Source organism: Camelus dromedarius, chromosome 22 (assembly GCF_036321535.1).
Source record: "Camelus dromedarius isolate mCamDro1 chromosome 22, mCamDro1.pat, whole genome shotgun sequence".
Classification (NCBI taxonomy): domain Eukaryota; kingdom Metazoa; phylum Chordata; class Mammalia; order Artiodactyla; family Camelidae; genus Camelus; species Camelus dromedarius.
This window is the reverse complement of record NC_087457.1, coordinates 11,857,498-11,882,813: the sequence shown is the minus strand read 5'-3', so window position 1 is coordinate 11,882,813 and position 25,316 is coordinate 11,857,498. Positions and strand designations below refer to the sequence as shown.

Below are 25,316 nucleotides of genomic sequence, written 5' to 3'. Positions count from 1 at the left end.
TCAGTTTGAACCAAGCCTTGTGTGAACCTTAACTGCACATTTTGCATGGGAGCCTCGCAATAATCTTCACTCTCCCCCATTGATTCACTGGAAGATGAGTGGTTCAGCGCTGTCTCTGAGTTGTATCTCCTAGCTGTCCACCTTTTTCTTTTCCACCTGGTCCAGTCCACCATCATTTCTCCCCAGACTGTTGCCACCTCACTTGTCTTGGCCATACATTCCATATACATATGAGTCATTTTTTAACTTTTTGAAAATCATACTTTGACAGATGTAAAAGTCCAGGAAAAAAATAACCTAAAACAAGAACGTGATTTTTATTAAGAAAGGAAGGCCAAAGATTTGAATGTTCCTGTCCATCACACCTCTGGGTCTTCCAATCATTGGAATGAGAGGAAGAAAAGCATGTGAAGCGTCTCTCGACTTCTGGTCCCCTTACCCCAGCCCCTCATCTCCCCGGCCCACTGTCTGTCCCCATGTTTACTTTCAGGACATACTGGAAAGTACACTGAACTTGGAGTCAGAAGAGGTTTGACCTGGCCACTGACCAGATGTGTGACCTTGGAAAAGTTATACAATTTCTGTCGGCTTGAACTTCCTCTATCTCAAAATGGAAATAATGAGATAATACGGCCTATCCCATAGATGGATTAAAGATTTAAGAACCAACAATTAAACTAGAGATAATCTAAAAGAAATGATATTAGGAACTTTCTAAGTGTCCTTTAAAACCCAGTGGCATAATGAAAATGTTGGTTCATCTGACTACCTTGGTCCGAATGCCTATTTTACAACGCACCCAAAATGCAATGACCGAGGCACAGGAAAAGATATTCAGACTCATTAATAATCATAGAAATGTAAATTTAAACAACAGAATGACAGCATACACAGATTCTGGAAAACCACGTAACAAACTTCCAGGGGTCGTCATTCTAGACGGGAGGGTAAGAATTAGTACACTTTTACTTTCCATCTTATAAATTTAGTGCTTTTTGGCTGTCTTTCCATTAAACATGGATTGCACTATTTTTAATCACCATTTCTGAGAAAGGTGTATTTTTGGATGGCTATTTTAATAAGTTTATTAGATACTGAAATATTATAGAATTGTAGTGCAAATAATACAACATGTATTATAACTTAAAAACAACAAAACAAAAAAATTTGGTAATGCACAGTGCTGTGAGAATCATAGATAAACTGGCACTCCTGGTATATAGTGCATACTATAACTGCGATTATTAATTCATGTACTTTTTCTGTTAAAAAGTAAAAGAAGTAGTTCTCAAGCTTTCCATGTGCAGAATCTTTTTGTTTTTAATTGAAGTATAGTCAGTTTACAATGTGTCAATTATTTCTGGTGGACAGCCTAATCTTTCAGTCATACATATACATAGCCATATTCATTTGCATATTCTTTTTCATTATAAGTTACTACAATATATTGAATACAGTTCTCTGTGCTCTACAGTATAAACCTGTTCGTGTGCAGAATCTTTAATCCAGTAAATCCACTTTTATAAATCTGTCCTAATAATGAGAAACCACCTAAAAATACGTGTGTAAGGATGACTGTTTCAGACTTGTTAACGAGAGTGAAAAACTATAAGCAATTAGTAACAGTCATTACTAGAATACTGGAAGTGTATACAGGTTTTAAAACAGATGTGACAGGTAAGTATTAACTAACACCAAAAGGGTGGTAGTTAGTGAAAAATCTCATCAACTGATCCTGTCCCCCATACTGTAAATATTTTTTTAAAATCCAGGAATCAAAAAATAATTTTACATAATTCAACATTTTCTTCCATCTCTAGAGGAAAAGCCCATTGGGAGGGTGAGCACATTTTTAACGGACTGCGAAATAGCTTTAAAAGCTTTCCTCCCCTTACTTTCAAGGTTCCCACGTTCATGGCTTTCAAACTTTTGGGTACATTAGCTTCACCTCCGGGGCTTGCTAAAACACATACCGCTGGGTCCCGGGCCAGAGTTTCAGATGCAATGCATCTGGAGTCAGGGCCCAGGAATATGCACGTCTAACAAGCTTCCAAGGGATGATGGATGGGGACCACACCTGGCACCCCAAGCGATATGGGAGTCCAAAGAAGGGAGAGGATGAAGAAGAGGAGGAAGGGAAAGAAGATGCTAGGACTCTAAAGGGAAAGAACAAGAAACATGAAAGAACAGAGTGTATCCTAGGTTGAGGCAAAATGTAGTATTAAGGGTGTCCATGCAAGCCAGGAAGCAGAAATCCAGGAAGCTTTAATTTAATTCCCAGAACATGATCCCTTCCCTAGGCATCAAAGAAGAAGGACAGAGGTGGTGATGTAGTTACAACTTTTCATAAAACCCATTTTATCTTTTTTACATTTATTTTTATTTTAAAAGAAGTCCTGGGGGTTGAACCCAGGACCTCCAACATGTGAAGCACGTGCTCTAACACTGAGCAGTACCCCTGCCCCCTACAAAACCCACTTTAAAAGGACCGTCTGAATACTCACTCTGCATCTCCTGGAAACATCATTGTCCATTGTCTTTGCAACTGCATTCAAGTTTTGCTCGTGAAACATATGCATCGTGCAGATGAGAAGAAAAATTTGCCAGCTCAGAGTCAGTTTAGCATAAATCTCTCTGCCTTTATTTTCGCTGCCACTATTAACTCTGCTGCGACGCTGTGAGTCCCCAGACATGGGTCAGTTTCATTTATCAGCCTTTTTCGACTCTGCACCACCGCTGAGCATGGCTAGGGAAAATCAAACCCCCATGCTTATAAATGTTTTTCTATTTGGGAGAAGAGGAGGGGGAGCACAGGAGACTGCCTCCTCCCAGAAGCTGGGGTACAGGGTGAGGCACATATGAAGAGGAGACCTTGATGTGATTTCTTCTGAGAGGAAGTTGCTGGGGCCCAGGGCAAGCTACCCTCAAATAGGCCTCAAGGCATATTGATTATTTTGAATTAAAGTTACTTAGAGTCAATGCAAGAGGGACTTCGTTCTTCCTCTCTCTCTCCCTAAGCAGGAAGTAAATCTCTCTTGTGAGAGGGCCTTCCCTGCACCTGAAGGTAGAAAGACACCCTTTATCACCAGAGGTAGGGAATTCGGGCCGAGAAGCCTGCATAAGCAAACCTGTTACCTCCTTCATTGACCACCCCGAGCCCTAACTCTGTTTAGATTCTTCATTAATTAAGTCCCCAAAGGCTAAGCTTCTTTGTCCTGTCAATTCCTCACAATTTTGTTGTTTGTCAAAAAGTTTAAAAGTTGCCTGCTTTGGCCACTTCTTAAGTCTCATTTCTACGAGACTCGTGTGAGTGCACAAACTAAAATTTATTTTTCTCCTGTTAATCTGCTTTGGGTCAATTTTACATTTAGCCCAGCCACAAGAAATCAAGATGTGTGGAGGGGAAAATTCCTCCCCCCCGGATAATATCTATACTAAAAATTGAAAATGATCACATTTGGTGTCAATTGGATTCACTGGGAAAGCCGGTAAAGGGTGCCCAACTGGTCCTGAATTGAGTCAAGGTCCAAGACAGAAAAGGAGGGGTTACATAAAGTCTCCAGTTTTCAGAGATTGCATGTTGGGTGTTAGGTTCACCCAGATTCATTTTAGATTCTGAGTGGCAGAGGACTTTCAACAAGTGACTTCTGGGTATAAGATCTATGCCTCATATAGAGCTATATCTCTCCAAACTTATAGTTTTCAAACTTCCCTAGGTTTGTAATATCATTACAATATACACAGGATATTACATATTGAATTTCCTGTTCCTTTCCCTTCTCTAATTATTTCAGCACTCACCCCGCTCCTCAAGCCACGTGACCTGAATTGCTATTCCCACTGGCTGAGAAAATGTGTTCACAAGAAACAAAGTCCCATAAACTCCAAGCTTTCTCATTCCGTTGCGTCAAACCAGATGTTCCATTTGGGCTCCTCCTCACCTTCCTCCTCCTCTTCCTCTTGACCCTTTACTTTTAATTTCTCCCTCTCGCCTTTTATTTTGTCTCTGCCTCTGATGGCAGCAGACCATAAACCACGCCAGTTTCTTATTCTTAAATGGAAATCACCCTCAAACACAAATTTCCCCTTTGTTACTGCCTTATGGCTTTCCTAAAAAAAAAAAAAAAAAAAAAAAAAAAGGATGCTATTGGGCTAGGAATCGTCTTGCCTTCCGCCCCAACTCCACCCCTAAAACAAATCATTTCAGTTTTATTTTCCAATTTTTTGGGGAATATTTTCCTTCTTTCCAAATTCACTGTCATTGTGTAAGTTCAGTTTTTGAACAGTATTTCAAAAGCTTCCTAGTCTGACTTTGTATCTCAAAATCCTCCCAGAAAAATGATCTTCCTAAAATTCAGATAGAACCATGTCACCAACATCCATAAAAATAAAGTCTTGATGTATTCCACACAAAGCCCACTTGGTCTGATTTTCCGCCCTCGTATTTCACCCTCCTTTCTCTTAAGCTTTATCTTCTAGTAACACTGAATCACCTGTAGTCCCAAGAAGCAGTTATCTCTATTGAACCACAATCCCGTTTCACTTCCTTCCCATCTTCAAACTGCCACCTAAAAAAAGTCACTTTCAGACCGTAATCTTGGCCCTAACTGTCATATTCCTATGAATATTTCCCTTTAATTCTCTAGAGCAGCTGACAGAATTAGCCACTTCCTCCTCTGCAAGTCGTAAGCTCGCATGCACATTAGTCGCTGAGCATACGATACTGCACTGAGATGCGCCTGGTTGCACTGTATTTACCCCTCACGAGACTACGTGTTCCTTAAGCACAAGGGCTGTGCTTTTGTCACCTGTGTATCTCTGCCGTACCTAGTACAGTGCCCCGCAGAGACTGAATTCTCAATATTTGCCGAACTGAATTGACCTGAATTCTGCTTTCAGACTGAAATCTGAAAGCAGCCACTACCCCAGGCTTCCTCCCGGAGAGTTCTCAAACCCTGAGATGTCTATTTTCTGAATGCAGAGAGAGCTTCCGGATCATTATCGGCCATGGATGGAGATTGCCAACCAACTTCCTCACTTGATTGAGAGCGGCCAGCTTCGAGCTCAAGTGGATAAGGTACCACTTTCTGTGTTCTCTTCCTGACCCCCTCCTTAGGGTCAGGCCAGGTTTCATCGTCACACGGCCTTCCTCTCTCAACTGTTTGGCACTGGGTCAACTGACCTATCACAGGAAGCTACTCATCCTGCGTGAGGAACAGCATGACATTCATTTCTGATATGACAAGTATGTTTCCCTAAACTTTTCAGAGGCTGCACAGAACAATTCCTGGAACATAAGCATTTAAGAATTTGTTTCAAAAAGGAAGACAATCTGGTTGGGAACTGCCAGCAAGGTGCTGGGTACGATTCAGCCGGGGCTGGCCAGGCAGGGACATGGAAATGGTGTCCTCCATCCAAATCCCACGATCAGTGCTCTGCTCCCCTCCTTCCGCGTGAGGCCACTCGGAGTGACCACTGGGGTCTCAAAGAAGAGCTGGGTCAGAGACTTCCTGAGTCATCAAGCCAGGGTTCTCTGGTTCTTCAGAAATAATTGCTAAGTCTATAAACGCCATTTAATCAGAGAAGATGTGCGACACTTTCCAAGAGTCTGTAAGGAACGGTGACCAGTCCTGGTCCCGGGGACAACCACCGCGGGAATTATAAGAAGGTGCGATGGGAAGAACGCAGACCTTGACTCAGGGAGACCTTGACTCTCAGTTTCACCACTTAGTCGCTATAAACCTTGACCAAGTTACTTAACAACTACTTAACAAGTAACCGGTCACTTCTTCTGCTCCCTTATTTATAAAGTGGGAGGAATTCTGGGCCCCTAGAACTTCCATGAAAACTAAATGACTTTTGGAATAGTCCTTTCATAGTTCCTGCCACACAATTGTGTTCAATAAATAATTATATTTCCCTCTGTTCTCTTCATCTGTCTTAAATCACACCGATTTGGAGTGTCATGTGATTTCAGAGATATTTGAGGGTTTTTTTTTAGGATTCTTAAAAAATTGAACAATTCCAATTTTTTAGGATTTAAAAAAAATTGAACAATTATAAGTTTTTTAGGATTTTTTTTAATTGAACAATTACAAGGGTTTTTTGTTTTTTAGTTTTTTTTTTTTTTAATACAAGAGGTTTTCCACCCTCCAAAATTCCCCTTCACTGTCTTAGATATATTTCATGCCTACAATTACAAATTCATTTAAAAAGGCTGATTGAATGCCTGCTAAGTGCAGGCACAAGGTTTATGATCCTGCAAGAGAAGCAAGGGACTGTTCTCAGTGTCTGTGAGGACGGCAAACTAAATCAAAGAATTTTTTTTCCTGCTGGATAAAGTCTCATTAATGTGACCAAAGAAATACAAAAAGAAGAAACAAAAATGAGAGAGAGAGAAGGGAAGTATCTGTGAGTGAGGGAGAAGAAGAGACAGCACCAATGATGGGATAAAAACCTTAAGGATCTCTGTGTTTTATTAAGCAAATTATATCAGATCCAGAAATGGGTCCGTAGTACCCACGCCGAGCATTCAACCTAAGCGAAAGGAAGACCCCCAGATGCTCCGTCTCCCATCTCAGAGTGACAGGGCGAAGAAGCAGGGGGAGCCTGGGACAGTCTGCCCGAAGGCAGATTACAGTTCAATCTGTGAGCCGCACAGTCCTCCGCACTGGGCTTTCCTCGGGCTCGATGTGACTGAACCTCCGTAAGTGAAGTAGGGACCTGCTGAACTGGTGCTTCTCTTGTGTTGAATGTCAATGAGGAAAGGCCAGGTGTGTCCAGCTAACTTCCGGTGATGGAAAACCTGGGCGCTGGGGAAACAGCTCAGGACGGCAGTGGAATCAACCCCCTGACACTCCTGCTGGGTTCAACAGTGTCTCTCCAGGGATCACGTCTACCTGGAACCTGTGCAGGTGGCCTCACTGGGAAGCAGGGTGTTCACAGGTGTAACCGAGGTAGATAAGGGCCGCATGGTACTGGGGAGCACTCTAAATCCAGTAAGACTGGTGTGCTTACAGTAGGAAGGGGATTTGGACACAGAGGCAGCTCATAGGCTGGGACACCACGTGAATGAAGACAGAGTCAAAGATTGAAGCAACGCACCTACAAGCCCTTAACGCACCCCGAGAGCGGCTGGCAAACGCCAGAAACTAGGAGAGAAACATGGATCAGATTCTCCCCGGGAGTCCCAGAGGGAACAGACCTCACAAACACCTTCATTTCAGACTTTCAGCCTCCGGAACCGTGAGAGAACACATTTCTGTTGTTTTAAGCATCCGGGTTTGTCTTCATTTGTGGGGACAACCATTGGAAACAAACAAGACGCTCGTGGCCAGTCTCTATCCTTCTAATTACATATAGAACAACTAATGAAATGAAGCCACACTCTGAAGACTTCACCACCACAGACTGAGGCTGCATCTACTGGAAAAGCACCCTGAGATGCAAATGTGATGGCTTCCACGACCACGTGTGGAGCTACGGACCAAGACGTTTGCTTCTGCTAGGCACAGAGAACGTAAGTGAATTCACACGTTGAGTAAATAAGAGACAGGACCAATGATGGAATAAAAACTTAAAGGATCTTTGCACCTTATTAAGCAAATTATATCAGATCCAGAAATGACTCTGTAGTACCCACACTGAGCATTCAACCCAAGTAAAAAGAAGACCCCAGAGGCTCCATCTCCCATCTCACAGTGCCTCTGGGCCAACCACCTTGCTCGCAGAAAGCCCCGGTGCACCTGTCTATTAGCTCTTGGGGAAAGATAAAAACTTGGTCACTGGCTTAGAGTCACCCATCTACCAGGAAGATTTCCCTTCTCCGCCCTCTGCCGCAAAACACTGCAGGCAACTGACTAGCTCGCAGGAAGCTATACGAGAGGAAACATGGAAATAGTCTGGAAACGTGATCAGCCAACGTTATTGGCTTCTAATTGTCGTAACCCTAGCCTCCATTCCTTCACATGAGCAGAGAATCCCAAGTTACTAAATGATATGAAGAGAATAAGCAAGTCAAAAAGGAGGAGGAAGAGACAGAACATTTAGCTTCCGATAAAAACCAAAAAGATGAGATCAGTTATTTCTAAATTCTAATTAATGTCTCCAGTGTATCTACTTCATAAAAATGTAAAGTTGCGAGGAGACGGAGAAGATGGCGGAGTAGAAGGACGCTCGCAGGTCACCCTCTCCCACAAATACACCAAGACCCACATCTACAGACCCACTCAGCCAACCAGAGCACCTGTGGAACTCCGACAGAACATCGCCCTCTTCAAAAGATAAAGACACCAAAAATCTGGTAGGAGAAAAGGAAAAAAAAAAGAACAAAAGGCAAAGCAGCGCGGGACGGGTCCCGCGGGGAGGGAGCGGCCAAGGAGGACTGGTGCTCGCTCGTTGGGTCTCCCCTCTCCAACTGAGAGGCCAGCGGGACGGAGGGGGAGCCTCCGAGGCTCGGATCTGTACAGAGCAGCCCTTGACTAACAGAACTAAGTTAAACGGGCACACAGCGTCCCCCCAACACCCAGCCTGAGACGCGGGCCGGCAGCCGCGGGCAGGGCCAGGCTGCACAAGCCGGGCGGAGGACGGGGGCGGCTGCACGGAGGCAGCCCCGGGGGAACGCAAGGGGCTGCGCGCCGTGGCTGTGGGTGCACAGGGCAGAACAACCTGGGCCCTCCATAAAACAGCAAGGTTGATGTGCTCTCGGGGAAAGGGTGCACACCCCCATCTCTGAAAACCCGCGGAAAGTTTTCGGGGGAAGAGAGGCGGGGCTCAGGCACAGCCGCCATATCCTCCGCGCTAGGAACTCAGGCGGGGGCGGGGGCAAAACCTGCATCCGCACCGAAGGGCTTAGCAGCCTCAAAGGCCAGACTGAGACTGGCCTGCAGCCTGGGGCAGATAGGATCCTTCCATCCTGGTACCTCAGAGAACTTGCTCCACAAAGACAAACAAGGAGCTGGGTTTTGGCTCGGAGCGGGGACAGGGCTGTCCCTTGGTCTTCCCTGAGCCCACCTGCGGAGCGCCGACCAGGGCGGAGCGCGCAGCCGCACAGAGAGCGGAACTACCGGTGGTGCAGGTAGAGGGAGAGAGGCCCCCCCCCCCCGCCTTTCGGGCAGGAACACAGCCCCTGACCGAGGTGCTGGGAGGGGGCACGACCCGCCCTCCTACCCGGCCAGTCTGCAACATCTGACTGCGGCATCCGGAGGAGCAGCGACCCGCCCGCCCACAGCAGAGAGCTGCACCTGACCCAGTGTTGGGAGGAGGCGCGATCTGCTTGCCGACAGGGGCTGGGAGCAGCACAGAAGAGGGCGCCAACGGAGGGCCCCTGAAAACAGCAAGCTGAGCTTCCAAAACAGGACGAAGACAGAAAGACTTCACATTAAAAGCACACAGACTCCAGGAGAACACCGACAACCCCCCCCCCCCTTTTTTTTTAAATCTGTTTTTACCTGTTCTATTTTCTATTACTCTCTTAATCTTTACTTCTTAATTCATTTCTATTTCTCTTGGGGTTTGATGTTCTGCTGTTGATTAGACACAGGTTTCAAATACATCTATTCATCTCCCCCCCCCCCTTTTTTTGTAAAGGTTTTAAAAGGACGTCCCAACCCGATTAATACTATGCTTCAACTCACTCTTCTTTTATTCATTATACACTGTTTTCAAACCCTCTTTCTCCCTTCTTTTAAAATTCTCTCTCTCTCTCTCTCTTATTTTTTTTTCTTTTTTTCCTAAGTTCTATTCCTAAATAGGCATCAGATAAAATCCTTAAGGACCAAAATAAACAACTGATACTCCATAAACCACAGTGCCAAAGAGGTATGAGCAAGATGAAGAAGCAGAAAAACCTTTCCCAATTAAAAGAACAAAAGAAATCCCCTGAAAGAAAGATCAACGAAATAGACATCGATAGCCTACTAGATCAAGATTTCAAAAAAGGAGTGATCGAATTGCTGAAGGAATTAAAAGAGATAGTGTTTAGAGATATAAAATATGTCAAAAATGAAATTGAAGCTATAAAGAAGAGCCAAGTAGAATGGGTAAACTCATTGACAGAGATGAGGAATGATCTAATACCTGTGCAAAGCCGACTAGATAATGCAGAGGAACGAATTAGTGACCTAGAAGACAGGGCAATAGAAAGCACCCATTCAGAAGAACTACAAGAGAAGCAAATAAAAAATAATGAAAATAGCATAAGGGACCTATGGGATAATATAAAGCGTCCCAATCTTCGCATAATAGGGGTCCCAGAAGGAGAAGAAGGATCAAAGGGGATTGAAAAGGTTTTTGAAGAAATCATGACTGAAAACTTCCCAAACTTAAAGAAGGAATCAGATATCCAAGTACAGGAAGCTCAGAGGGTCCCAAACAGGAAAAACCCAAATAGACCCACACCAAGACATATCATAATCAAGATGGCCAGAGTCAAGGATAAAGAAATGATTCTAAAGGCAGCAAGAGAAAAGCAAAGAGTAAGTTACAAGGGAACCCCCATAAGGCTCTCAGCTGATTTCTCTACACAAACACTACAGGCCAGAAGGGAGTGGCAAGATATATTCAAAGCCCTGAATGAAAAAAAGATGCAGCCTAGGATCCTTTATCCAGCAAGGCTATCCTTGAGGATAGAAGGAGAAATAAAGAGTTTCACAGACAAAAAAAAAAGCTGCAGGAGTTTAGCAACACTAAACCCATGCTAAAAGAAATATTGAAAGGGCTATTCTAAATAGAAAAGCAGCAGGATGCTACAGAAATGAGAAACACACAATTGGAAAGGTGATAACTCATGAATTACAAATAAAGTAAACATGAAATTATAAAAGAAGACATACAAATCACTGAGAGTGGGAGAGGGAGGCAGGGAAATATAGAATATTTTTTTCTTTCTTTTAAAAATTTTTTAACAGTAGGATGGGTTTGAGATCATGTTACTATCAGTTTAATAAAAACAGTTATAGTAATGGGTTGATAGATTTACAAAAAAGGGTAACCACAAGCCAAAAATTTACAAAGGAGTCACAAAAATGAAATAAAATCCATGATAATACAAAGGAAAATTACCAAACCACAAAAGGAAGAAGAAAGGAACAAAGAGGATATACCAATTCAACTGCAAAGATAGGTTCAAAATGGCAATAAACACACATCTATCATTAATTACTGTAAATGTTAATGGACTAAATGCTCCAGTCAAAAGACACAGAGTGGCAGACTGGATAATAAAGCAAGAACCTTCAATATGCTGCATACAAGAGACCCACTTTAGGGAGAAGGACACATATAGATTGAGAGTGAAAGGATGGAAAAGGATATTCCATGCAAATGGAAAAGCCAAAAAAGCAGGTGTTGCAGTACTGATTTCAGACAAAATAGACTTTAAAACAAAGGCCATAAAGAAAGATAAAGAAGGACATTTTATAATGATTAAAGGAGTGATACAAGATGAGGATATTACACTCATTAATATATATGCACCCAATATAGGAGCACCTAAGTACATATAAGAATTACTAACAGAGATAAAGGGGAATATTGATGGGAATACAATGATAGTTGGAGATTTTAACACTGCATTAACATCACTAGACAGATCTCCCAGACAGAAAATAAACAAGGCAACAGAGAAATTAAATACTACAATAGAAAAACTAGATTTGGTGGATATTTTCAGAGCATTACACCCCCCAAAAATAGGATATACATTCTTTTCAAGTGCACATGGAACATTTTCCAGGATCGATCATGTACTTGGGCACAAAAGAAACCTCAACAATTTTAAGAAGATAGAAATTATCTCAAGCATCTTTACTGACCACAATGCCATGAAACTGGAAATCAACAACAGAGAAACAAAGGAGAAAAAAAGGAAAGCATGGAGATTAAACAATATGTTATTGAAAAAACAATGGATCAATGAGGAAATCAAAGCTGAAATTAAAAAATACCTTGAGACAAATGATAATGAAAGCACAACCACTCAAAACCTATGGGACACAGCAAAGGCAGTGCTAAGAGGGAAGTTTATAGCGATACAGGCCTTCCTCAAAAAAGAAGAACAATCTCAAATAAACAATTTAACCCACCACCTGAATGAATTAGAAAAAGAAGAACAAAAAGCCCCAAAAAGCAGCAGAAGGAAGGAAATAATAAAGATCAGAGGGGAATTAAATACAATAGAGATTAACAAGACCATAGAAAAAATCAACCAAACCAAAAGCTGGTTTTTTGAAAAAGTAAATAAAATCGACAAACCTCTGGCCAAACTCACAAAGAAGAAAAAAGAGAGAGCACAAATTAGCAAAATAAGAAAGGAAAATGGAGAAATTACAACAAACAAAATAGAAATACAGAATATCATACGAGAATATTATGAAAAACTATATGGAACCAAACTGGATAACCTAGAGGAGATGGACAAGTTTCTGGAAACATACTGTCCACCAAAACTGAATCAAGAAGAATCTGAACACTTGAACAATCCGATCACTAGAAAGGAAATAGAAATAGCAATTAAAAACCTCCCTACAAATAAAAGTCCAGGACCGGACGGCTTCACCGGGGAATTCTACCAAACATACAAAGAAGAACTCATACCAGTCCTTCTCAAACTCTTCCAGACGATTGAAAAGGAGGGAATACTCCCAAACTCATTCTATGAAGCCACCATCACCCTGATACCAAAACCAGGCAAAGACACTACAAAAAAAGAGAATTATAGGCCAATATCACTGATGAACATAGACGCCAAAATCCTCACCAAAATTTTAGCAAATAGAATCCAACAACACATAAAAAAGATTATACATCATGACCAAGTGGGGTTCATCCCAGGGACACAAGGCTGGTTCAACATACGCAAATCAATCAGTGTAATACATCACATCAACAAGAGAAAGGACAAAAACCACATGATCATCTCAATCGATGCAGAAAAAGCATTTGATAAAATTCAACACCCATTTATGATAAAAACTCTCGCCAAAGTGGGTATAGAGGGAACATATCTCAACATAATAAAAGCTATATATGACAAACCTACAGCCAGCATAGTACTCAATGGTGAAAAACTCAAAAGCTTCCCACTAAAATCTGGGACAAGACAAGGATGCCCACTATCACCACTCCTATTCAACATAGTCCTGGAAGTCCTAGCCACAGCAGTCAGGCAAGAGAAAGAAATAAAAGGGATCCAAATTGGAAAAGAAGAGGTAAAAGTGTCATTATATGCTGATGACATGTTACTATATATAGAAAACCCTAAAAGGTCCACACAAAAGCTACTAGAGCTGATTGAAGAATTCAGCAAGGTAGCAGGTTACAAAGTTAACGTTCAAAAATCAGTTGCATTTCTTTACACTAACGATAAATCAACAGAAGAAGAAAGTAAAGAAACAATCCCCTTTAAAATAGCACCCAAAGTAATAAAATATCTGGGAATAAATCTAACCAAGGAGGTGAAAGAATTATACACAGAAAACTATAAACCATTGATGAAGGAAATTAAAGAAGACTTTAAAAAATGGAAAGATATTCCATGCTCTTGGATTGGAAGAATCAATATTGTTAAAATGGTCACACTGCCCAAGGCAATCTACAGATTTAATGCAATCCCTATCCAATTACCCAGGACATATTTCACAGAACTAGAAAAAAATCATAATAAAATTCATATGGAACCATCAAAGACCTAGAATTGCCAAAGCATTACTGAAGAGAAAGAAAGAGGCTGGAGGAATAACTCTCCCAGACTTCAGACAATACTATAGAGCTACAGTCATCAAGACAGCATGGTATTGGTACCAAAACAGACATATAGACCAATGGAACAGAATAGAGAGCCCAGAAATGAACCCACAAACTTTTGGTCAACTCATCTTTGACAAAGGAGGCAAGAATATACATTGGAATAAAGACAGTCTCTTCAGCAAATGGTGTTGGGAAAACTGGACAGCAGCATGTAAAACAATGAAGCTAGAACACTCCCTTACACCATATACAAAAATCAACTCAAAATGGATTAAAGACTTAAACATAAGACAAGATACAATAAACCTCCTAGAGGAAAACATAGGCAAAACATTATCTGACATACATCTCAAAAATTTTCTCCTAGAAGAAATAAAAGCAAGAATAAACAAATGGGACCTAATGAAACTTACAAGCTTCTGCACAGCAAAGGAAACCAGAAGTAAAACAAGAAGAAAACCTACGGAATGGGAGAAAATTTTTGCAAGTGAAACCGACAAAGGCTTGATCTCCAGAATATATAAGCAGCTCATATGACTCAATAAGAAAAAAATAAACAACCCAATCCAAAAATGGGCAGAAGACCTAAACAAGCAATTCTCCAAGGAAGACATACAAATGATCAAAAAGCACATGAAAAAATGCTCAATATCACTAATTATCAGAGAAATGCAAATCAAAACTACAATGAGGTATCACCTCACACCAGTCAGAATGGCTGTCATTCAAAGATCCACAAATGACAAATGCTGGAGAGGCTGTGGAGAAAGGGGAACCCTCCTACACTGCTGGTGGGAATGCAGTTTGGTGCAGCCACTATGGAAAACAGTGTGGAGATTCCTCAAAAGACTAGGAATAGACTTACCATATGACCCAGGAATCCCACTCCTGGGCTTGTATCCAGAAGGAAATCTACTTCAGGATGACACCTGCACCCCAATGTTCATAGCAGCACTATTTACAATAGCCAAAACATGGAATCAGCCTAAATGTCCATCAACAGGTGACTGGATAAAGAAGAGGTGGTATATTTATACAATGGAATACTACTCAGCCATAAAAACCGACAACATAATGCCATTTACAGCAACATGGATGCTCCTGGAGAATGTCATTCTAAGTGAAGTAAGCCAGAAAGAGAAAGAAAAATACCATATGAGATCACTCATATGTGGAATCTAAAAAACAAAAACAAAAACAAACAAACAAAAACAACGCGTAAATAAAGGACAGAAATAGACTCACAGACAGAGAATACAGACTTGTGGTTACCAGGGGGGTGGAGGGTGGGAAGGGATAGACTGGGATTTCAAAATTGTAGAATAGACTACACTGTATAGCACAGGGAAATATACACAAAATGTTATGATAACTCACAGAGAAAAAAATGTGACAATGAGTGTGTATATGTCCATGAATAACTGAAAAATTGTGCTGAACACTGGAATTTGACACAACATTGTAAAATGATTATAAATCAATAAAAAATGTTAAAAAAAATGTAAAGTTGCTATGTAAAAGGAACTACTGGAAAGCAAAGAAATAAACAACATAAACCCAAATAAATGGGCGGTGTACTGGTCACCGAGAAACAGAACCGACACGATGTACAGAGATAGAAGGAAAGAGATTTATTGGGAGCAGTTGGTTCACGTGATCACAGAGGCTCACGAGTCCTGTGTTCTGCCACCTGCAAGCTGGAGGCCCAGGAGAGCTGAGAACCGGGGGAGCCAGTGGTATAATTTCCAGTCTGGATCTGAAGAGCCAAGAACTAGGAGTGTTAATGTTTGGGGCCAGAGGGAGAGAACTGCCCCAGCTCAGAGAGGAGATTCACCCTTTCTCCACTTTTTCTGTTCTATTTATGCCCTAAACAGAGTGGATGATGCCACCAGAATTCTTTACTCGGGTACCAAGCTCTTCCAGAATCTCTTCCAAAAACACTCATGGATGTGCCCAGAAACAATATTTACTGGCTATCTGGACATCCCTTAGCCTAGTCAAGGTGACACACAAAATTGACCAACACAGAAAGAAATTAGGTTAGGAGGGTGGAATGGGATGTTCATAAGTGGAATTAGTGCCCTGATAAAAGTGACCCCAGGGTGCTCTGGCCCTCTTTTGCTATCACGTGAGGACGCAACAAGAAGACAGCAGGAGGGTTCTCACCGGAACCCAACCATGCTGGCACCCCGATCTTAGCTTCTGGCTCCCTAAATTGGGAGAATGAACTTTCCATTGTTTATAAGCCATCCAGCCTATGGCACTTTGTTCCAGCAGTCTGCACCAAGACACTGAGTTGTATTCATACAATGGAATGCTATTCAGTGACCAAACTGAATGAGCTATTGATTTATTCAACAGCATGGATGAACCTTAAATACATTTGCTAAATGAAATGTGTCAGAAACAAAAGGGGAGGGTATAGCTCAGTGTTAGAGCACATGCTTAGCATGCACAGGGTCCTGGGTTCAATCCCCAGCACCTCCATCAAAAACAAACACACAAACAAAAGAAATTAAAAAGGCGGGGGAATGGGGTTATGTCAAAGGGGACAATGGGACACGCTAACCTAAATTAACTCCCAGGGCCCAAGCTGGAACAGTTTGAGCAAGCAAATAAAGTAGCATCAGGTGATAACACAAAGTATAAGATAAAGATACATCTGTGTATAATCAGAGATAAAGTATGGATATTTAACATTTTGGGAAAAAGAGTATTTAGAACCCAGATTTTATTATTCATCTGTGAGCACAAAAGAAAATAAATTATCAGTCAAATCAAGAAGTAAGAAACTATACCATGTAAGCCCTTTGTCTCAGTTGCTCAGGAATGATTCCACCACAGTGACTACAAATCCAAATAAAGGACTCGGGAAAGAGAAATGAGTATTTAAGAAACATTGCCAAAGAGGGAAATTAATGAACGGTATGGTCAATTCTAAGTAATCATTGCGAATGTGGCTGTGTGATAAGAGATGATTTCTAAAATAATGTGTGTGAATCAACATGCTCTCCTGGCCAAGATGTGTTACATGATGGAGCTGAAGTTCTGTATGTCTTTTTAACAAGGCATAGTATGCCAAAGTTGTAATGGCAGATTGTGTTTTGTTTGCTATGCTGTGTTACAAAGCAAAAGAACAAAAAATAATAATGATTATTTAACAGCAAGGTAAGAAGATTTGCCTTATCGGTTATCATGACATCTTCTAAAACTATAGAACTTGAGACCAGTCTTCTGAGACACTAAGGCAGCAATGCACAAAGAGAACCGAACATCTTAACAGAGAGTCTACACAGAGACCCACATAAGTGTGAAATCTTAATAAATAATAGTGATGAAATGATAGATCAGTGGGGAACATAACGGTACTAGGGTGACTTTATTTGCACGTACCACACGCCAATAGCAAAAATCACACGTTGAATCTGCTCCTTTTATCACAAACAGAAATAACTTCATCCCAAATAGTTAAGACCTTACATGAAAAAGACAAAACCTTTGTGAAGACCATTTAAAAGAATAGTCACTTGGACTACGGAAGAATTTTGTAATGATATAAGATTAGGATATTTTTACGATAACTTGATTTCCTTAAAATAGGATCTCTGTTTGTCAAAACAGAGCATAACAGAAAATGAAAAGCCGAGCGACAAACTGAAGGAAGTTACTGTCATACACGTAGCTCAGGAAAATATCTGTATCCTGAATATATAAAGTCCTGGAAATCAGTAAGGAAGCCAAGCAACCAAGCAAGAAAGCGTATTAACAGACACGAGCAGGCATTTGACAGAGTAGGAAGCAAAGATGATCGCATGGCACACGAAAGATGCCAACCTTCATATAACCAGGAAAACGAAAATGAAAACTATAATAGGGTAACATTTTACAACCACAAAACTGGAAAATGTTTAAAACTCTGACGGTACCGGTTATTGGCAAGAGTATGAGGCAGCTGGATGGCTCGTGTGCTGTGAGTAGGTACCACCTCCTTGAACAACTATTTGTCATTATCAGGAAAACACTGAGATACGCATCTCTCTTATCTAAGGATTCCACGCTTGTGTATATAAATACCTTCTTGGGTGTCTGCGTGCCCTGTGGGGTTTAAAAATGCCACTTATCGAAGCAAAAACATGTGAAATCGCTGGAGAAATGAATGAACCGTATGCAGTAACGTGGGTGAATCTCAAAATTACCCAAACTCAGTAACATACTGTTTAGTCATCACATACATATAAATTCTGAATATAATAGCAAGAAAATAACCAACAGAGAATTCAGCAAATGGGAGTCTCTGGTAGGCTAAGGAGAGAACTTGGTAAAGTTCTGCTTCTTAAGCTGGAATGATGGGTAAATAAGCATTTACCTGCATTTATCCTTTAAGCTGTAAATAAATGTCTATGTATCTAATATATACGCATGTGATATCTTTCACAGAATACTTTTATTAACTAAAAAGGATGAAATGCACTTCCAAAACATTTGGTGGAGAAATAGAGGGCCAATCTGTTAGTCAGCATCACGTTTTAGAGTCAAAAAATGCTCACACACACTGAGAAACTCAGTCAGTATTTTTTCACTCCAAGAAGGAAAACCTCAGACTTATCTCTCCCAACACATCCGAGGGCCAGAAACTGTCAAAATATTAGCTGCGTATCACCAAGGAAGATGAGTCATCGATCAGGAGAGGACATTTCCACTGGGGTAAAAACCCCCCAATGAGTTTCTCTGTTTTTAGTCCCCATTTCATTTACACAAATTTGTGGGTTGTGAATATCCCTGTCGTAAGTGATAATATGGGCTCACGTCCCCAAAGTCATTTACAATGCAGAACACAGTGGCTTAGAAGTAAAATGTGGTCAATGTTGTTTTTTTATTCGTTTGTGAAAAGAGTTGATAATAATTTACCAATAAAATATCTCTGCAGTGGGTCTGATTGCAATATAATGTTGAAATAACATTCAAAATAAATTATTAAAAGAGAAATGATAAACTAGGGAAATAATCTAGAACATCTGTATCAGACAAAGTTCAGGATTGTGATGTAAAATGAGTTCTACCAAATCGATAAGGTGATCGACCGGCAAAGACAGGTAAGGGACGTGAATGGTTAAATTACAGACAGAGGTATCTGGATGGATAATAATAAACATGCAAAAACGCTCAATGTCAGGAATAAACAAAAAAATGCAAAGGAAAACAGCAGAGTATCTGGGTTTGGCTATCGGTTTGGCAACAAATGAAACAAACCATTACCATGATGGAGTTAACTTGCGGAAGAGCAAAGCTGACAGCAAGAGAGAAAATTGGTGCGAGCTTTCTGACAAGCAATTTGGCCCCGTCCGTTAAAATTTTAAATACGCGTAAGCTTTCATCTAGCAAATTTTATCTCATTTGTATGGGTTTTTATGAATTTATCCCACAGAAATACTCGCTCAAAAGGGCAAAGATGATTAAGCAAGGGTGTTCATGGCAGCAATTCTCATAGTGAAATAAACAAAAAAAGAAAAAAGATGACAAATATATTATCCCCTAAATAGTTATTAATAACTAACTGGATCTGGATACTTAAGTAATTGGATTTGGATACTTAAGTGGTTGTATAGTTTTCCATTTACTTAAGTACTATTTCCATTCACTATACAACTATTAAGTGACAATGTATACATCTATCTCTCCTCTGTATGTACGTGTACATATAATATATACATACTTTTGCAATATAGTTCACAGAAAAAAGGAAGGTGTATAGAGTAAAAATTATATACATGATGTATATAAATGCATCATGTATATAATGATATAAATGCCTATAAGTATGTATATATGTAAAATAATTATCTATTTGATGCATATATATATTTAATATAAACACTGAATGTGTATATTTTAAATATTATTGCATAATTGTTTAATATTTACAGATATTTAGACAGATAGAAGTAGAAATACTGAAGTTTCAACAGCAATTAGCTCTAAGGAGTGATATCAAGACTAGTAGAAACCACTTTCTCATATATATGTGTATATTTAGTATTTTTACAGTAGCATTCTACTATTTTTGTATACATTAAAAAATATATATATATATATTTAAGTGTCATTTTTCTCCAGAAGCTCACGCCCTAGTGGGACAGTCAGACAATTAAAAAAAGGTTAATGTCAGCCATTTTAAAAATAATATGACGCTGGCACCAGCAAAGTGCTGTGTGTCTAAGGAAGTAGTCATTCAGCTGAGCCGATGCTGGCCTGGCTGAAGGGTCCTTGAGACCAAACAGGGAAAACTGACTCATGCCCTTGTATTCTAACTGCAGTATTCTCAATCCAGCTTCCTCCCTCTTTCCATAAAGGGAGATTGTAACCAACAGTAAGAAAATCAGGAAACAAGCCAGCTCCCTCTTGCCAAAGACAAAAGAAAACTGTTTTATGAAATCCAGTGAAACCGGGTCTGCAAAGTATCTCCTTTCCATTTAACAAGAAAACATAAATATGAAATCAGGTTGTTTAAACTGAGAGAAACAGTAAGTGTATGACTCACTCTCTTCCTAACCACTTCATCTTGGTTTTTTTTTTTTTTGGTAAAAAAAAAATTCTATTATGAATGTTTTCTTTCTTAATCCATTAAAAATATTTCTTATATATATTTATATACATATAAATAGTCTTATATATAAAAGACAAGCAAGCAAACATACATATGTATGTGTTTGTTTGCTTGGAGGGACTCCGAAATGTTCAGGAAGTTTCCAGAAAACCTAACCAAGAGGAACATTCTTAACTCAGGCCTTAGTTCTTTACCTGAAAGTTTCATTGCATGTAGCCAACAGCCACTTGCGGTTACTGTGCACTTGAAATGTGGCGGGGACAAACTGACTTACAAGCACCTCACTGGATGTGGAAGACTTACCGTAAAAAGAGAGTGCAAAACAGCCCCGTATTTTTTTAATATTGATTATGCGTTGATAACATGTTGCCTATATCAACTTAGCACGCTATTAAAATAATTTCTGTGTTGTTGTTGTTGCTATTTTTACAACGTGGCTAGTAGGAACTAAAACGACACACGCGGCTCTCATGTATCTCTACGGGGCTGCGGTCAGCACAACTGCGGTCACACCGCGGCTCAGTCCCTCCCGACTCTGTGCCCCTGGGCCTGTGTCTTACCTTCTCTGACTCTCAGTTTGGTCCTATGAGTTTGGGTGAAGGTGGAGGGCCGTCCTGGTTGGGAAGCTTTTAGCAGCACGCCTCGGCCACTTTATTAAGAGCTAAATAAATACGAAGTTATAGTAAGTTAAGTACTGAAATAAATAACTGCAGTTATGACTCTCAGGCTGGTTCCCGTTAAAAGGCAACATCTCAGCAGCAGTCCTCACAACCTGCACGCACACACGCCTAGGGCACAGAACTTTCGCGATTCTCCCTCGGGGCCAATTTTTAAGACGAAATGCGCTCAGTCGGGCTCCCCCTAGCGGACGGCGGACGAAGGGGTCGGTGGCTGCCGCGGCTGCAGGGCGAGCTGCCCTGCGCGCTGGGTGGGAGGACACCCGGGTCCCAGCCCCTCTCTGTCCTCCCATCGCTCCCCGAGCCTGGATCTTAAAGGGATACACACGACGTCCACGGAGGCCCTTTCCAGCGCTTCGGACCGGGAGAGGGGCAGCTGGGAAGATGCCCAGATGTGTCCAGAGCTGGCGGAGGGATGGGGGATGGAGAAGAGCCGAGGGGGGTGTGCAGGGAAGCTGGAGCTCAAACTTTGTTGATGTTAAATCGAGACAGGCAGAGCCGGCCCAGGCTAAGCTGAGAAACGTAATATTTGCCTGGGCAGGGCTGTCCGTAATAACTAACTTGTGTACACAGTGTTGCTTTCCATGGTACCACCCCCTTTACACCTGCCTATGATGCATTTTGACAAGGAGGGAGCGGGCATGGAGAGGTCAGCAGACCTCTCCAGGGTCTCGGGTAGTGTTCAAACCGAGCAACCATCTGGCCGCGCTCAGCCACCTCCCCACAGGGATTTGGACGAATTCCTAACTCCACTCCTCCTCTGTTTACCAGCGAATTAACCAGAAGGAGTAAGGCCCAGAGTAGCAGGGCTGTGATTAGGGTTAAAAGATAACGCCACTTCAGCGCAGGTGCTTTGGGACGCAGGCTTGTAAAAGTTGCTATGGGGGACTCCGTCTAACAAGTGATCTCAGTCTTGGGACTTAGTTATTCTAGAACATTCTAACCAAGCTGTCTCTTCAGCAACAGTGACCAGAGTCCGGCACCGCTGTGGGGACAAATTGGGGGCTGGGGTGGGAGTGGCTGGGTACTTTGCGAACAGTATGACCTGGAATACCTCCTATACTGTAGTGTCCTAAGATGAGGGGAGAAATGGATGTGCGTGGAACCTGTAGTGCCTTCACTGAAATATAACCCTTTCCTTACACTCGAACCCTTCAAGCCACAGACCCAGGCGCCCTTGGCACCCGTGCAACTGCTCATCTCTGGAAATTCTCTTAAACAGATGCCTCTCCTGAGCTGCCAGTTCCTCACGGGTTACCGGGAACAGCGCCTCGCCCACCTGACCCTGAGCTTTATTACCATGGGGTATGTCTGGCAGGAAGGAGAGACCCAGCCCAAAGAGGTAGGGACAAAGGGACCCCTGTCCTTTTTCCCTTTTTCTTCTTTATGAAGGGACTGGGGATTGAACCCAGGACCCCGTGTGCGCTAAGCGTGCGCTCTACCACTGAGCTGTCCCCTCCCCCTAGGGGACTCCTGTCTTGCCATCTGACAGGTCTGCTGCACCTTGAGTTTGCCCTCTACACTCTTTTCCCAGAAAGTGGGTCATTTCTTGTTCTTTCCTTTGGGTATGAGTTGATGGAAGGGCAAAATCCTCATTTAAATAAAAGACTCTTTTCCCCCGGCCAGGAGGTTAATTTTCTTTAGAACTGGTAGCCCTTTCATTCGTTTTTGAATCTTTTTTTTTTTTTTCTGGCACCCACCCTCTTCCAAGAATTTTGAAGAGTTGCATTTGAAGGCAAGTTCTGAGACATCATAAAAAACTTAATGACTTATATTTTAGAGCATTTTCTGCTCTTAGACATATCAATAATCACAATGTTCACAATCCTGGAAGGTAAGTACACCAGCACCATGCCCATTTTACAGATAGTTGAGGACTGTGGAAGTTAAATTCCTTGTCCAAGATCAGAGAGCAAGTTGGTGGAAAATCCAGGGCCACAATCCAGACCTTCTGATTTCACTAATGCAGACTTCTTCCCGTAGAGGCACACACTGCCATTTACAAGACTACTCTCATTCGTTTAAAATGTTGCTTGCTGTCTCCCAGTAGTGATCTGTCTTAATCATTCATTTAAATCTCGTCTGAGACTTTGCCTGGCTTTTTACTGGTTTAGTCTGAACCTTGGAACATGAAATCTTTGAGTTCCACTAACCACAGTTTGAATCACTGTTAGTTTCATTTTTGTTTTTATAAGTGGACGTTTTCCAGATATCAGGGTGTTATGCTTGTTCTTGTACCATGCTTAAGGGAATAGCCTGTGCTGACTTTGTTTGCCTGGTTAATCTTATCTTTTAAGTCCAGGAGACTGTCTGTGAGAAAAAGGAAGGAAAGTGAGAAAGGAGAGAAAAGGGAGGCAGCGTGCTGCTTCAGATTTTTGAAATGTCAGGATGTCTAACCTCTTGTTTTTGAAGGATAGTCAGTTACAATGTGTCAGTTTCAGGATGGCTAACTTTACAGAGTCATGAGTCTGGTGTTGAAAAGTCTGAGATCTAAGTACGCACCATAGGACATCCCAGTGGGTTTCCCACTCCCTTCCCTCCAAACCATAATCCTAAATCAGGGAAATGGTAGAGTTGATGACAGGGGTGTGTCCATGTCCTTCCCAGCTACCAGTGAGCCCCCTGCTCCCCGACCTCGAGTCATCTCTTTGTTTCTCTACCTTTAACTTTTCAACAAAGTAGACACTTCAATTCTTCACTGCCCTCCTCATCCCCTGCCTCCCAAGGGAAGCTGGCCTTAGGTTGGAATCTGAAAACTCTTTAAAGCTCTTCTTGTCTTCTGCCTAAAAAATAGTTCTGTCCCAGGCCTCTCAAAAAATCTCGGGAAAAAACAAAAGCAGAAGTTGGGCTTCTTTGAACGGCTGTGTCCAGCTCAGGAGGGGATGGAAATGGAAGTAGGAGACAGGGCTTGTCAGAATGTCCTTTTGGATCTGGGCTAATTTAGCTTCGTTCATGGCTGGAGCCCCCCCACTGCCACCCTCAGGGATCTGAGTACTTTTCCTGGGTTTAGGGGTGGATAATGGTCTTCAGAGCACCCCTCAGAGACCTTGGGGACTGAATGGGGACTGTCTTGAGGTTATTTGCTTGAAGTTGTTATTGGGTTTGATGAAGTGTTCTATCTCTCCCATGCCTCTTGCTGATTCACACACACACACGTATGTACGCACACATACGTGTATATGGTCTTAACACTAAGACTAGACACACAGACACACATATATAACCAGAGTGAGGTGTGTGTGTATGGATCACTCCTATGATTCCAGTTTTACCCCGGGTCATTTCTCTACCACAAGGTTGCTGGAATAAGAGACAGGCTGCTTGCACTGATGCATTCTTTCTAGAACATGCTGATTGTCCAGGTTTATGTCTGAAAGGTTCTGCCAAGAAACCTTGCTCTTCCCTTTGTGGAAGTCTCCAGGAGCGTGGGGCTCCCTCCCATCCTGACTCACTCAGACTTGGTGCTGGCCAACTGGACGGCTAGGGATCCAGGAAGGTAAGACAGGGAGAGGGTGCTTGGGATTTGACCAGATGAACACCAAGGAAGGGGCAGTCTTGGGACTTCTACTCTCCCTACGGGAAAAGTCCAGGCTTTTTCAGCCATCTTTTGGTTAGAGATGCTCATATTCATTACCTGATGTATGGTTCCAAAGAAGGGGTGGACTTGAGCTTAAGGTCATAAATCATAGTTCCCAGGAATTTCCCCTTGATCATGAATACATGGGTGCAGGCTACTTTCTCTGCTTCTACATCACATTGGAAGTTCCCTACCTGACCTTCAAGCTCCTTCACAATTCAGATGCAGGGAAAATGGATGTGGGGTGTGTGGAGGGCTGTGTCCCAGGTCTTGTTTGAGTCCCTGGGACATGCCTCGCCAAGTGTGGGTCCTTGGCTTCGTGCAGGAAAGAATTCGAGAGCGAGCCACAGTTGAGTAAAGGTAGATTTATTTAGAGAGATGCATACTGATTAGAGTGTAAGGTGAGAGAAAGGCAAGGAAGGTGGTGTGGGATTTGGATGCTCAGGTTAAAGTAAAATTGGTACACACTCCATAAACAGAGTATAGGGCAGTCTCCAAAGAGGAGGGAGTGAAAAAGAGTGGCCACAAGGCATGGTGTTGCCAGTTTTTATGGGCTCAGTAGCTCCACAACTACAAGTGGGAGGACTATTTCAGCTACCCTGGGGAAGGGGCTGGAGTTCCTAGGAACTGGGCCACCACCCACTCTTTGACCTTCTATGGTTAGCCTTGGGACTGTCGTGGCGCCTGTGGGCATGTTATTTATCATGCTAAT

General features: G+C 41.9%; 1 protein-coding gene across 2 annotated transcripts in view; it reads left to right on the top strand.

Annotated features, from left to right (window-relative positions):
- IDO2 (indoleamine 2,3-dioxygenase 2) overlaps positions 1-25,316 on the top strand; it is a 57,550-nt gene that overhangs the window by 7,870 nt on the left and 24,364 nt on the right. Inside the window, exons 2-4 of one of the 2 annotated variants that reach the window (XM_010999254.3) lie at positions 4,982-5,077; positions 22,250-22,369; positions 24,405-24,523. In XM_010999254.3, the coding sequence (XP_010997556.3) occupies positions 4,982-5,077; positions 22,250-22,369; positions 24,405-24,523 (335 nt within the window). The remainder of the gene's footprint in view (positions 1-4,981; positions 5,078-22,249; positions 22,370-24,404; positions 24,524-25,316) is intronic. The other variant, XM_031440055.2, reaches the window with a different exon arrangement.